The sequence below is a fragment of the Cucurbita pepo genome, chromosome LG02 (assembly GCF_002806865.2).
Source record: "Cucurbita pepo subsp. pepo cultivar mu-cu-16 chromosome LG02, ASM280686v2, whole genome shotgun sequence".
NCBI classification, from domain to species: domain Eukaryota; kingdom Viridiplantae; phylum Streptophyta; class Magnoliopsida; order Cucurbitales; family Cucurbitaceae; genus Cucurbita; species Cucurbita pepo.
This window is the reverse complement of record NC_036639.1, coordinates 1,767,666-1,781,986: the sequence shown is the minus strand read 5'-3', so window position 1 is coordinate 1,781,986 and position 14,321 is coordinate 1,767,666. Positions and strand designations below refer to the sequence as shown.

Sequence of the window (14,321 nt, the reverse complement as noted above, 5' to 3'; positions counted from 1 at the left end):
ATTATAAAATTAAATAAATATTATTATTTTTATAAATAATGTCCAATTACATAATAAAACACAACTTTTAATTTAACTAACTGTGTTTTGGTCAAAGTCAACAAGTCCACGTCAGCGTCGACAGAGCTTCCCAGAGACCGGAGAGAAGACTCAATTTCATCCAATAAAAACATCCCACGTCATCTAAAGGCCACGTGTATATTTCCAATTGGCTAGAACAGAGGTTTCTTACGTGTCACCCAAACCACGTCGAAAACCCAATTTACTTCGATTTCCGTGACTTCGTAAAGAAAAAAAGGATTAATTAATTATTTAAATATAATTTTGAGTTCCACCGATCGAACTCAAAATCTAAATTGCAAAATTCTTCCATTTTCGTTCTTCACGTCGTTGGTTTTGGCGAGTTCTTCCGATCAACCGTGGCTTCTTCAGGGTCCTCAGGTTTGTCTCGGAGAAAACCTTCGTCTTCCGCTTCTCCTCCGCCGTCAACGCCGACGAGGATCGTTTACAGAGAGAGAGTTTCGCCGTCGCATTCCGATTTGCCTTTCTGGCAGCGTAACTGGTTCATCGCCTTGCTTTTCGTTATGGCTATCGGTTTCTTCGCTCTTGCGCTGTTTCTCTTCCTCGGTCTTGATCTCGACCATGGCTCTCTGTCGTCTGCCTCTGCTGCGTCATCCTCCGAGGGCGTTGAGGTTTGAATCTGTTAACCTTGTTAAGCGATTTGTTCGTGTTTGCATCGATTCTTTTGCACTGGAATCTGATTAGAAGTTTATGATTAAGTTTTTTAGTAAATCGACAATGTTGATTCCATTTGAACTATAAATCATGAAAGATGAAAAAAGATCACTAAAAGGAGGTAGATAGATGATACATTGAAAATCAATTTAACTTTTCAACCTCGTATTTCATTTGCTTAAAAATGTGCGGGAAGCTGTCTTTTAAGGAGATTTGGATTTTCTCTTGGGATTTTCCTACTTGGCATAGGAGTGATCAAATGAAATGGACGAGGAAAGATTTTGATGAGTGAGGAAAACGGCAATATAGATTGGAATTGAACTTAGAAGTGTGAAGCACTCGGAATCTTCTCAAACGCAGATAGAAAACTGGATGGAAATCGCTTGGTTTTTTCTATTCACTGAACAGTGCACATGAATCCATCTCTTAAGCAGATATTGATTTTTTTTCTTTCCTGTAATTCTTTAATCCTAAACTATTGAACAAAGCTTGAATTGGGTAAGTGAATCGTGTACTTGGAGTTGATATATTGATTGGTGTGTTTGTTTGACAGATTACTTATGGGACAGTGCTAAAGCTAATGCACGAGAAAACTAAATTCCGTTTGCATTCCCACGACGTGCCTTATGGTTCTGGTAGTGGGCAACAGTCGGTCACCGGTTTTCCAAATGTTGACGATTCCAATAGCTACTGGGTAAATCTCTTCCCATTGCAATTTTACTCGTTCCACATTTCCATGTGGAACAAAAGCTGTCATCTGTTTCTCCCCCTCTAGTATTTTCATGTTTTGGTTGCAACTGTAACGAGTTTATCATTGGCAGATTGTAAGACCTCAGCCTGGGACATCTGCAAAACAGGGAGACACCATTAAAAGTGGAACAATTATCAGGTTGCAACACATGAAAACAAGGAAATGGCTGCACAGCCACCTGCATGCATCCCCAATATCGGGAAATCTAGAGGTTATTGCATTGTGCATTTCACATTTAACAATTTTTTTGAGGACTGGATAATCTCACATGCGTCGATTGCATTGCATCTCTCCATATTATCTGCTTACTGCTGTGATGTTCCTCTTGTATTGATTTTTTTTTTTTGGTTGCTTTCGTTTTTACTTCATGGTGATTGAATTAATAATATAAGCTCAACGCTGCCATTCTTCAAGTGCATTTATTGAGCTCGACATTGTTTCTGCATCATGGAGGTAGAAAGTTAATCTGTTTGCGATGCATGTTGAACTTGGGATTGTATTCCCGAGAATTCAGTTATTAGTTACTAACGAAAGCCATAGTGGATCATACATTTTGTAGAACTAATATGTGCTTTCCTCCTCTTCTCTTGCCTGCCCAAACTTTTCAAGTATATGACTTTGCCTCATCTGTTTGGAGAATGTTCTGTTCGTTTTCAATGTACATGTACTATATTTCTAGCATTCACGAACTCTAAAAATTGTTGGTTGAGTATTTCATTCTGCATTTATAAATTTTTGCCCTATGCTAGATTCTGTTCTTGAATTTCCCGAAGAAACCAAGTCGAGGTTGGTCGCCATTATATTTTGCATAACAAATGTATTTCAAAATTTAACTTTATAGTATGACATTAATTATCATTTCGTTTTTTATAACGCTTTCCTTTCTTCTTCGTACAAGACATTCATGCAATGTCTTTTTTAGTTCTGAATCACTTTTTCTATTTTGAACGATATCGAAGTTTTCCCAGTCATTATGATGACATGTTTTCTGTTGGACTTGTTTATGCAATTGGCTTATTCCATATGCATACCTCATTGTATATGGTTAGGGGATATGAGGATTTTGGATCCAATTTCTGGTCATGCTTTCCAACTTCCCACTAATATATGGTCATTAGACATGACAATTTTGATTTCAAATCCTAATTGTGGCTTTTATGCTCCTTAACGGTTCTAGACTCTGCTTGGTGCAGGTCAGCTGCTTTGGTGGAGATTCTGATTCCGACACTGGGGACTACTGGAGGTGAGACAATTTAAAAAATGTATACTACACATCTCGATACGGACGAATGGTTCCTCACCTGCAAAATTCAACAGGCTTATGATCGAAGGGAGTGGGAAGACATGGAAGCAAGAACAGAGAGTTCGGCTTCAGCACGTCGACACCAATGGCTACCTACACAGCCATGACAAGAAGTACAGCCGCATAGCCGGAGGGCAGCAGGAGGTGAGAACAACAAACAAATGATAGTGATTTGGAAGTGAGAACTCCTAACCATTTTATATGGCTTTACAGGTCTGTGGAGTCCGGGAAAAGCGAGCTGACAACGTCTGGTTGGCTGCCGAGGGCGTTTACCTCCCAATCACCGAGACGAAGTAGAAACTTTCTGGTGAGATAACAATGTATTAACTTTCAAAATTAGGCTACTTCTAGGTTCTTGAAATATTGAGAGACTGTTTGCCTGTTTTACATGAAGTTGAGCTGATCATTATTACTTAAAGAAATGTGGATGAAGTCTTCCATAGATTGCTGCTATTCATTGATAGAGTATGTTACAATTACATCCTGTATTTTGGATAATATAGTTCAACTCTGGGAGGAAACTGATATTTAATGAAAAGAACCTTCCACTTTCAATCACCTCCTCTTCCTTGCCAGGGCAGTTTGGTCTTTTTGTCTCGGCCAATTGTTTTTAATTACTATAAATTAATTCATATATCAAGGAACTTGCATTTATTTATTTATTTATTTATTATTATTATTATTATTTTTTTTTTTTTTTTTTTTTTTTTTTTTTTTTTTTTTTTTTTTTTTTTTTTTTTTTTTTTTTTTTTTTTTTTTTTTTTTTTTNATAGAGGACAATATTTGCTAGCGGTGAATCTGGGTCAAATGGTATCAGAGCTAGACACCGGACAACGTGCCAGCTTTCTCGCTGTTCCCCGAAGGGGGTTAGACACGAGACGGTGTGCCAGTAAGGACGCTGGGCCCTAGAGGGGGTGGATTTGGGGGCGGTCCCGCATCAATTGGAGGAAGGAAAGAGTGCCAGCGAGGACCCTGGGCCCCGAAGGGGGGTGGATTGTGATGTTCCACATTGGTTGGGGAGGAGAACAAACCACCCTTTATAAGGGTGTGGAAACCTTCCCCTAGCAGACGCGTTTTAAAGCTTTGAGAGCAAGCCCGAAAGGGAAAGCCCAACGGGGACAATATCTGCTAGCGGTAGATCTGGGCCGTTACAGTTTTGCTTGGAATCAAGAAAAAGGGAAGGCTATTAGTTTGAAACTAAGTCTCATTTAAGGAAAGTGGTTCTTTTCTATTTCTAATTAATTTAAGTATAATTACTAATGAATACGTTTCAAGAGAGAATGTTTTCCTTTTTGTCATTTTTATTCACATTCAAAATTTTTAATACTTAAATTATTTTTTGAAAAACAGTAACTATTTTAAATTCACTCATCTCATGCAAGTTTTAATTTGAAAAAAACACATAATCTTGATATAAATTAATGGTTCATGCCTATATTTGTGACTAAAATCATTCATAAAAAAAATGCTTACTAGATATCAATTTTAGTTCAAAATAGAAAGAAAAAAAAAATCATCTTATTCTAATTCAATCAAGCATAGTAAAAAATCACATAAACAATTAAACAATGACTAACATAAAAATAATTATGGGTTTTAATAAATAATCTTCCAAAAGTTAAGAAACATTTATTTTCCATTAAATATTCACTTGATAACCTTTGACTTTTTTAGTTTTAAAAAAAATAATTTATTAATTTTTTCCAGTTCTGAAACAAATATGATATGAAAATTAAATTAAATTAAATCCAATGTCCAAAGAAACATCCTTAAGATTTCACAAATTGTACAGCCCCACACAATCGCTGTCGGACAACGCAACACAAACACAAATCTACTAGACACCATTTATCAAGTATAAGCAAATAAGCACCCGGAGCTTTAAAGTTCCAAATGCAGCAGCTGAAGATGATGAACATCAAAATTAAATAAAAATCAATGTCCAGGTAACTATATGGTTTCTAAGACTCAAAGTGCCACCCACTTGATATTCAGGAGGATTCTCATTTTGTCTTCATTGTTCGAGATAAGACCTTCATAAATAACTCAACTACCGATCATAATTCTCATTACTTCACACATCAAATCCCCAATAAAAATAAAAAAAGAATCGAGAGAGACAAACAAGTTATTCTCAACCTATCAACGTATCATACTCCCTTTAACGCGATAGACAATAAATGAAAGTAGTATGAACTTACTTAATAATACTAATTTTATTAGAAAAATTATTGTCTAACAGTGCATTTCCAAATAATTCTAATTATTGTTGCTAGACCACTAGAGGCACAGGGAGAGGGTGTCATTTTCAAATAATTCTCAAACACATTAACTGCCTACACCTTCCACTTCCTTCCCCTTGTTTATTGCAAGTCCCAGCTACTTTTGGTTTAACAACAAAGCAATTGCAGCACCTCATTTTAATAAATATATGACATCTTTGGGGAAAGTTAGTACTTGATTTTGTGCAGAAGACCTATAGAATAGCTAGCTAGTCCAAAGTTAAAGAGACCCAAAAGTTAAAAATGAAAATAAAGAAGTTGCAGAGATCAACTTTCAAAATCTATATTGAATTAAAAGCACTGTAGCATAATGCTACATTTGCAGTAGAGATGTTACCTCTACAGCTCGCATCATTGTTTACAAGGAAAACTGCATCATTCCTGAAGAAGAAATATAACATAGCTTTGTTAGTATAATTCAAATCATATCATGTTTATAAAGTTCTTAAGAAATGTTATAGAAGATCCTGAGATAGAGAGTAAAATATTGGAGAGCAAGAGGCAAGATGTTGGGAGACAAGAAGGGGCAGTGAACAGTACCTGTTTCAGCTACACCTTCCAAATTCAAGGAAAATAAATAAATAGCATTTTCAGGTTTCTACTTTCTAGGAGGAAAAATAATGTTTGCAAGAGAAATATGTGTACCAGTGTTGCTAATATTAAATTCTACGGGGGCCAGTGATTTATATGAGGAACAAGAAAGAATAATTGGGATCTCCAAAAATCTAAGAGTCCTCGACTATGTTCTATCACTAAATTCTATTCCCCATTTGGTATGGTGCTGATTTTATGAACCTAAACTTATTGGGAGCACAAGATAACTTGTAATAAAGATCTATTTTCCATTGTCATGTAAGTTTAAGCAGTAAGAGTTAAATCAAATTTAGAAGAGAACAAAGCTACAAAATAGATGAAATGTTTCAGATCTTCCTCTAAAATGGTGTTAGAAATTAAATAGCATATGATGTACGCTCATATCATTGGCCAATAGGACCAAATTAAAACTTTTTAGAACATACGAACTAAATTGCAAAAACATCATAACAATGATAACTAGAGCATATATTTAACCTAAATTATTAAACAAATCCTAAATACATTTGTGATATTAAATTTATAATAAACAATGAGTCTAATCAACTTTATGATGAACAATAAGGCTAGTTAAATAACACCCACAAGAAAAGAAAAAAAAAAAAACAAACTGCACAAGATGGATGGATTTATGAAGAGAGACGACTAACTTCAGATTTATCGAGGATACCAGAATTCCTGGAAGTTAGGCACTCAAAACGGCAAGCTTCTTGAAGTGGAGCTTGATGTGAGGGACTTGAAATGATCAGAAGGCACAAGATCTTGAGGTAAGTTCGCTCTCCTAACGATTCTCCTCATGTTGTTTTGCAAGCTCTGCAGCACCAATTGCTTCACAGCATTCTTCTCTTCACTCACCAAATCATCCAATCCTTCCACTTCTGCAGAACCAAGAATTGGGTTTGTAAAAGAAGATGAACCACCACAAATTGGAGCAGAAGAATTCCAACCATAATCATCCGATATCTCTTTTTCTTTATCGACCCTCAAAATCTGCAATATCCTCGAGGCCCTCTTTTGAGTCAACGTACTGCCCAAAAGAGTTAGTTCCAACAAAGTGGATGAAATCCCAGCTTCAATCATTGCCTGTCTATCACGATAAGATTTGTGCGCCATTGCCATTAAAATATACGAGGCCTTCTCTTGGCACCCCGGCGAATCACCCCAATTCAATACATCAATTACTATTGCAAATGAATCTGGAAAAGTGCTTATGGCTTCTCGGCCTTCTGGGATTGATACCACATTGCTTAAAATAGAGAGAGCTCTTTCACTGACTTCCATGTCTCCCATCGAGTTTAGAAGAAATGGGATCAACTTGGTTTCTAAGATAAATGGAACGTTGGATGGGAAAATAGAGAGGTTATAAAGCGCACGTAGAGCATCTTGTTTGACTTGTGAACTACCTTTTTTGTCTGGGTCGTATAAGTTCTTCACCAGGAAAGGAATTGCACCTGATGACCCAATTACCAGTTTGTTGGTATCTAATGCGCTCAAGCCGAGGAAATTTGCAACTATGGCTTCGGAGACACATGGATTTATGGAATTATCAGATTCGATCAGCTTAAGCATTTTGTGAACAGTACCTGCTTTGACAATGTCCGCCTTGTTCCTGCAAAGAGGGTAACCAATTAACTAAATCCAAAGAACTCATAATTCCGGAAATAAAGTTGTCAATCTATGTATGTAAATTAGATTAAAAAAAAAAAGATTATCATGTGGCAGGGGAATTAAGACAAAACAAGGACATCAAGGACATCCACATATCAATCACTGGAGAAAATCACAATGGAATCAGAAGTTTATAGAACTTGGAATAGAAAGCATCAATAAAACAAAAAATCGCAGAAACATGTTGGAGAGAATACTGAAAGTGACTCCTCAGTACCCAAACAAAAATATAGGAAACTGGATAATCACAAATCCCACGCAGAATGAAGAACACATGGAGATTAGGAAAGAGAAAGAGAAAGAAAGAACAAAAAAACAACCGATTAAAAAAACGCGCGTTGAGTAAAACATGTGAAAATCAAGAAAATGGAGAGAAGAAAGTGCAATAAACAATTCAAAATCGGAAGATTCCAATGAAAAAGAGAACTTACATATCGTTTCCAATTCCAAGATTGAGCAATGCATAAAGCGAGGCGATCTTAGATTCATTGTCTTCCAAATCAAGCATTCCAATCAGCGGCGAAATGGCTCCGAGTATTGCGAACGTCTCTCTCGCTTCTGCATCTTCTTTTGCAAGCAACCTAACTCGACTCGCAGCAGCTCTCCTCTTCACCAAATCATCATCCTGCAGTTTCTTCACCACGCATATGAACTCCTCCAGATCCTCCTCCTCCTCCTCCTCCGTCTCCTGCTTCGATTCCTGCAATGACTCCAACCTCAGAAGATCCAACAGCTTCTCCGACTTCGCATTGGACCGCTTCGGCCTCACCGACTTCCGTTCATTCACAATCTCGGACGCCGGTTTAATCGCCGAGGCAACAGTACCATCGCCGTCGTGGTGATAACAATAGCGAAAACTTCCGCTACAACTTACAGCGTCAAAAATCTTCTTACGGAATGAAGCAGCGGAGAATGACGTACGAAGGCGAAAATTTCCGCAAGCGGCAGTGGAAGTGGAAACTCGGTCAAAAACTACAGATCCGACATTGTTTCTTTCACACTTGACCATATCGGCAACCGGAAACTGCTTCTGAAACTAGATTGCAGAGAGAAGAACACCGCGAGGAATCTCCAGAAGAAGAAGAAGAACATTGAAATGCATTATTTCTTTGATTTTGCTCCGTTCTTCGATCTCCTTGAAAAATTTCGTTTGGTTTTTGCAGAGCTTCACACTCTGCTCAGAACTAGAAAAGAGTTGGCAACTTCAGCGGCAAAAAATGGCGTACCGAAAAATCAGTTGTGGCATTAAATAAAATAAATAAAATAATACAAAATTGTTATAATTTAGATAATAAGAAAAAATAGACATATTATTTCAATATTTAATATCTAATTGATTATAAATTAATTATTAAAAAAATTATAATTTAATGGTAAGTTATTTGATAAAATTTAGGAAATACAATTATATATATATATATATATTATATATTTATTTAATATATATATATATTAAATAAATCAATGAATAATTATTATTCAATTTTTTATATGCATACATTCAAGACTGGAATCAATAAAAAAATATATATTCTTTAAAAAAAAATTAAAAATTAAATCTAACAGACAATAAACAGATATGTCAGACTCTTATTATTTTAGACGTAACCCTGACATGCATCATATTCACTATTAGATTAGCACGATGTTCGATTTTTCAACAAACAGTCTAATAGACGAAAAGTCGATGTGTCAGACTATCGTTTATTTTAAACGTAATCAAGACATGTATCTTAATCACCATCAAATCAGTATTGTGTTCGATTTTTTCAACAAATAATCTAATAGACGAAAAGTCGATATGTCAAGTTGGCGTTATTTTAGACGTAAACCATACGTGCATTACTACTAGGTCAATGATGAAAAGTCAATGTGTTAAAGTATCGTTATTTTAGACGTAATTCAGATATGCGTCTTAGTCACTACTAGGTCAACACTGAATTTAATTTTTCGATAAACAATCTAATATATGAAAAGTTGATGTATAATTGCTAATCATTAAAATATTTTGAGTAGAATATGATAGTGTAAGTGCCCTAAATTTATACGATAAAAATAAGGGATTAATTGCGAACAATATTTTCATTAATACAATAAACTTTTAAATAAATGATTTAATAATAATAATAATAACTTTTATTAGTACTCTTCATCTTAAAAAAAAAAAATATAATTGTTAAATTTTTTAATAAAAAAATATTTATTATTTTTTCGAGTTCGACCGTTGCTACAAAAGGACATATCTTAGAGCTGATGTTGTCATTTTGTTCGGTGAGGATGATGATCAACAGTTTCACCTTTAATGTCACCAAAGTCCTTATCGATATCGAGCGAACAACCATACTCGGAGATATAAATTTTATTATTTAATTAAATAAAAATACTCTAGCGTCACGTCTTTCAAAAATAATCTTAATTATAAAAAAAAAAAATTATATTACTAATTATTTTATTTATAATACTATTTTTAAACCTTTTAAAAAAATTTAATGGTAATTTAAAAAATTTAAAGATGGTTAATAAAAATTTAAAAATTCAATTATATTTTTATTAATTTAAGCGATTATATTTAATTCTAATTTTTTATTTGGGTGTACGTTTCATTGCAGCTCGTAAACAATTCCTTGAACTTAGACCAAAGCATCAAAATCCACGAATGGAATTTTTCTTTATTACTTCCATTTTTTGTACACGATCTTGAATTTGTTGCCATTGCTTAACGCACTAACCAAGATCAACGTGCCAGCAAAAAAAGCTGTACAAGGTCCGGCCTAGAAACCGTCCTCGATTGTTGTGTTGTTGCATTTGCAATTGCAATTGAATTTCCGATCGGGAATCCATTATCACCGTCCGAGATCTCTGGTAATGGAACAATTTTGATTCATTTCGTTTTTAAAGTTCGATATATATATCTATTGTTGAATCTAGATCCAGAGGTGTTTTTGGGGGGTTTTTTTTTTTTAATCCTAGCGAGAGGGTGAGTCGATTTGGATCCCAATCTCGTCCTCATGCATCACACACCCATTTTCGTTGGGTGTTTTATCTTGATATGTTCGATTGTTTGTTACTATGCGGATGCTGGATCTGGTTGTTCTAAAACCAGTCCTCTCGTCGATTTCGAGTCCGAATTTGAAATGGTACAGCACCAACTTAGAGGTTCCTTTAGGATAATCGATGATTGCTCTTTTAGGGTTTCGAATTTTGATATGCTTTCTGGGACCGATGTGCACTGGTGGGGTGCGATCGCTCCTGATGTTAATAATTTCACGGCCGGGTTTGTCGTGTCTGATAAAAAGCTTAATGAGACGTACAAAAACGCTTCCTTCATTGTGCATTTGAAGAAGAATGTTAAATGGGATCAGATCCAAGTCATCGCCGCCTGGGACCTTCCTGCCGCATCAGATTTTGGACATGTTATTCTCCGGAAACCGAATAATGGATCGACGGGTAGTCCCAGTGTGGCTCCGTCTCCGTCGGAATATGGGAATCCATGGGAAGATACGGGTTCGATTTCTATTGCGCCCACCTCGTTCGAGAATTGCAAAGTTTTGGCTGATAACTACAGGGTTAGGTGGACATTGAGTACTCAGGATAAGTTGATCGAGATCGGACTGGAGGGGGCGATTCCGACGACGAACTACATGGCATTTGGGTGGGCAAACCCGAATGGGAGTTCTAATCTCATGATTGGGGCGGATGTCGCCGTGATGGGGATCAACGAGGATGGAGTGCCTCTTGTGGATGATTTCTACATCACAAGGCTCAGTGAATGTATGATAAACAAGGATGGTATGGTGCACGGTGTTTGTCCGGATACAATTTTCGAAGGTTCAGATCCTGTTGGTTTGGTGAACAATACTAGGTTGATTTATGGGCATAGGAGAGATGGGGTGTCGTTCGTTCGGTATCGAAGGCCGCTGGTTACCGTTGATAAGAAGTATGATGTGCCGATCAATCATACTGCAAGTATGGATGTCATTTGGGCTGTTGGACCAATGAAGCCGCCTGATGCAATTCGGCCGTTCTATCTGCCTCAAAATCACGGCGGGACTTACGGGCATCTGGTTCTCAATGTTTCAGAGCATGTGAATGATTGTTTGGGTCCGCTTGATGCAGAAGACAAGGAGGATCAAGATGTTGTTATTGCAGATGCAAATTCTCCTCTTGTTGTAACTAGTGGTCCGGCTTTGCATTATCCAAATCCTCCAAACCCTGCAAAAGTTCTCTACATCAACAAGAAGGAGGCTCCTTTACTGAGAGTTGAGAGGGGGGTGCCAGTGAAGTTCTCATTACAAGCCGGGCATGATGTTGCACTCTACATTACTTCGGACATGCTCGGTGGAAATGCGACACTGAGGAACATGTCTGAGACTATTTATGCTGGAGGACCGGAAGCTGAAGGAGTACAAGCCAGCCCCACGGAATTAACTTGGGCACCTGATAGGAATACTCCTGACCAAGTCTTTTATCACTCACTTTTCCAACAAAAAATGGGTTGGAGAGTGCAGGTTGTCGATGGTGGTTTATCAGACATGTATAACAACAGTGTTTTGTTGGATGACCAACAAGTTACATTTTTTTGGACACTGTCTGAGGATTCGATAACCATTGCAGCGCGTGGTGAGAAAAAGAGCGGTTATCTTGCTATTGGCTTTGGAAGTGGAATGATTAATAGCTATGCTTATGTGGGTTGGATGGATGAAGCTGGCAAAGGTAGAGTGAATACCTACTGGATTGATGGAAAGGGAGCTTTAAATGTACATCCAACAAAAGAGAATTTGACTTTTGTGAGGTGCAAGTCAGAAAGTGGTATCATTACTCTGGAGTTTACACGTCCCTTGAAACCTTCATGTCCTGATGGCCATGGACCACAGTGTAAAAATATAATTGATCCCACCACTCCCCTAAAGGTTATATGGGCAATGGGTGCTAAATGGGTGGATAAACATTTAAGCGACGGAAATATGCATTCTTCTCGAAGCAGTAGGCCTATGCGAGTGCTGCTTATGCGTGGTTCTGCAGAGGCTGAACAAGATTTACAACCAGTATTAGCTGTTCATGGGTTCATGATGTTCCTTGCTTGGGGTATTTTGTTACCTGGTGGGATATTGGCTGCTAGATACTTGAAACATGTGAAGGGTGATGGATGGTATCAGATTCATGTTTACTTGCAGTACTCGGGTTTGTCAATTGTCCTACTTGGCCTCCTTTTTGCTGTTGCCGAGCTTCGTGGTTTTTATGTCAGCTCAGTTCATGTTAAGTTTGGGATTGCTGCTATACTCTTGGCATGTATACAGCCAGTAAATGCATTTTTCAGACCGAAAAAACCAGCCAATGGGGAATTGGTTTCCCCCAATAGAATTTTATGGGAGTATTCACATGCAATTGTGGGCAGATGTACAATTGGTATTGGTATCGCAGCGCAATTCACTGGAATGAAGCATCTAGGCGATCGATATGACAGCGAAAACGTCCATGGCCTTATCTGGGCTCTAATTATATGGTTTATGATCATTGCATTGATGGCTATTTATTTGGAACATCAGGAGAGGCAGCGGAGGCGGGACAGAATAAATGGAAGAAGCAATTGGGTGCTCGGTAATGAGGACGATTCTATTGATCTATTGGGTCCGACTATTTCAATTGAAGGAAAAGAATCTCATCCTTCAGGAACTATGGAAGTTCAGTTAGAACCTTTAAGAGGATAGACTTTTTATCTCTAAACCTATTCTTTTTGATATGGAGTTGGTCCATTCGCCAGCTTTGATTTTTCACTAAACGGAGGTAGCTGCTTTGAGTTTTGTTCTTGAAGCCTTCGTCGAGAACATGAAGGGGTTTGTCACTTCCCCCACCCTATCTTAGTCTGCCGAAGATCATCGTCTCTTTACTTTTTATGATATAACAGGACACCTCTACACAATTGAAAGGGATCGTTTCTACTGTTTGTTTTTTTGTCACAAAGGATAATAACGCTGCAAGTTTTGTCATGTTTCAGCTACATAGTTAGGAGGTTTATAGGCGTGTCCACCATGAGAAGCAAGAAGTTTCATGTAAACGAAATGAAAGCGATATATGTTTGTATATATGAAACTCTCACTGATACTCTTGCTCTGCAGTGAAGATACTTGCAATTGACATTTGTCAAATCCAGCGTAGCCCCTTTTTGTTCCCTATCTTTATGGCTCATGCTGTCCTAAACCTTTCAACTTTACCCTAATTAGCATGTGAAAAAAATAATTTCTATCTGAATGATAGAATTGTCGAGTGCATTTGATAACGTTTTCTGGTGCAATATTTCTCCATGTGTTCTTCTTGAACTTCAAATTGACAGATATCAAGTGGAAATTTAATTTAGTAGTCTTCATTTGAAATGGTTATCATGTTTTCCTTTGACACTTGACTCTGTTACCTTTGGTGAAAGAGGTGATATTATTCTGCTATATTTACCATTGTTATGTTCCGTATTATGTTTTTAGGCCATTTATTTCTTGATTATTTAATTTCTGTTGTACTTACGTTTCCCTTGATGGAAGAAGCTGCATGTCAAGCTTGTGGAGAAAGTGCTAATGTTCTCTCCTGAGGTGTATGATTCCGTTTTAATCTTGATTCTGTGCCTTTGTTTGTAACTGATGATTGTTATTTCTTTTTTCACCCTTCTACATTTTATCTACACTGCCAAGTGAAATTTGGCATTGGAGAAGTCAAAACCTTTGATTAGCAAAGCTGCTATGTGGAAAAGATCAACTGTTCTGCAGAGTAAATGGTACGTGATATCCGATCGTTTCTCTTTTGGCATAAGAAAAGCTAGACAAAAATTTACAGTTCTGATGTTTTTTTGTTCTGATTTCTCCAATGCATGCATGGTTTTTTCCATATTTCTGTAATCTGCAACATAAGGCTACTTTTCGGGATCAGATTTGCTTGCCCTTTACTGTCCAGCTAAAAGTTCTCAATTCTAAACATAGTCGGCCCCCAACTGATTTTATTA

The 14,321-nt window shown here is 37.0% G+C and overlaps 3 protein-coding genes across 6 annotated transcripts; 2 read left to right on the top strand and 1 right to left on the bottom strand.

Moving 5' to 3' along the window:
* Window positions 1-312: 312 nt before the first annotated feature.
* On the top strand, window positions 313-3,347 carry LOC111788281 (stromal cell-derived factor 2-like protein). The gene is made up of 6 exons (XM_023668600.1): window positions 313-692; window positions 1,289-1,429; window positions 1,557-1,697; window positions 2,680-2,729; window positions 2,804-2,933; window positions 3,003-3,347. The coding sequence occupies exons 1-6, from the start codon at window positions 585-587 to the stop codon at window positions 3,084-3,086; spliced, it is 654 nt and encodes a 217-aa protein (XP_023524368.1). The 5' UTR covers window positions 313-584; the 3' UTR covers window positions 3,087-3,347.
* Window positions 3,348-4,699: 1,352 nt separating this feature from the next.
* LOC111788160 (U-box domain-containing protein 7-like) lies at window positions 4,700-8,530 on the bottom strand. Of its 4 annotated transcripts, none has more exons than XR_002814105.1 (4): window positions 7,765-8,530; window positions 6,316-7,274; window positions 5,409-5,452; window positions 4,700-4,822 (listed from the first exon to the last, which is right to left on the bottom strand). XR_002814105.1 is itself a non-coding variant. In XM_023668405.1 (3 exons), the coding sequence occupies exons 1-2, from the start codon at window positions 8,340-8,342 to the stop codon at window positions 6,359-6,361; spliced, it is 1,494 nt and encodes a 497-aa protein (XP_023524173.1). In that variant the 5' UTR covers window positions 8,343-8,530; the 3' UTR covers window positions 4,987-5,452; window positions 6,316-6,358. The 4 variants fall into 4 exon arrangements, 2 of the variants coding, with proteins under 2 accessions (XP_023524173.1, XP_023524174.1); XR_002814106.1 differs by having other exon boundaries at window positions 6,336-7,274; XM_023668405.1 differs by lacking the exon at window positions 4,700-4,822 and having other exon boundaries at window positions 4,987-5,452.
* A 1,406-nt stretch (window positions 8,531-9,936) lies between these two features.
* Window positions 9,937-13,510, top strand: LOC111788105 (cytochrome b561, DM13 and DOMON domain-containing protein At5g54830). Its single transcript, XM_023668298.1, has one exon. It carries the CDS (start codon window positions 10,342-10,344, stop codon window positions 13,039-13,041), a length of 2,700 nt encoding a protein of 899 aa, XP_023524066.1. The 5' UTR covers window positions 9,937-10,341; the 3' UTR covers window positions 13,042-13,510.
* The last annotated feature ends 811 nt before the right edge of the window (window positions 13,511-14,321 follow it).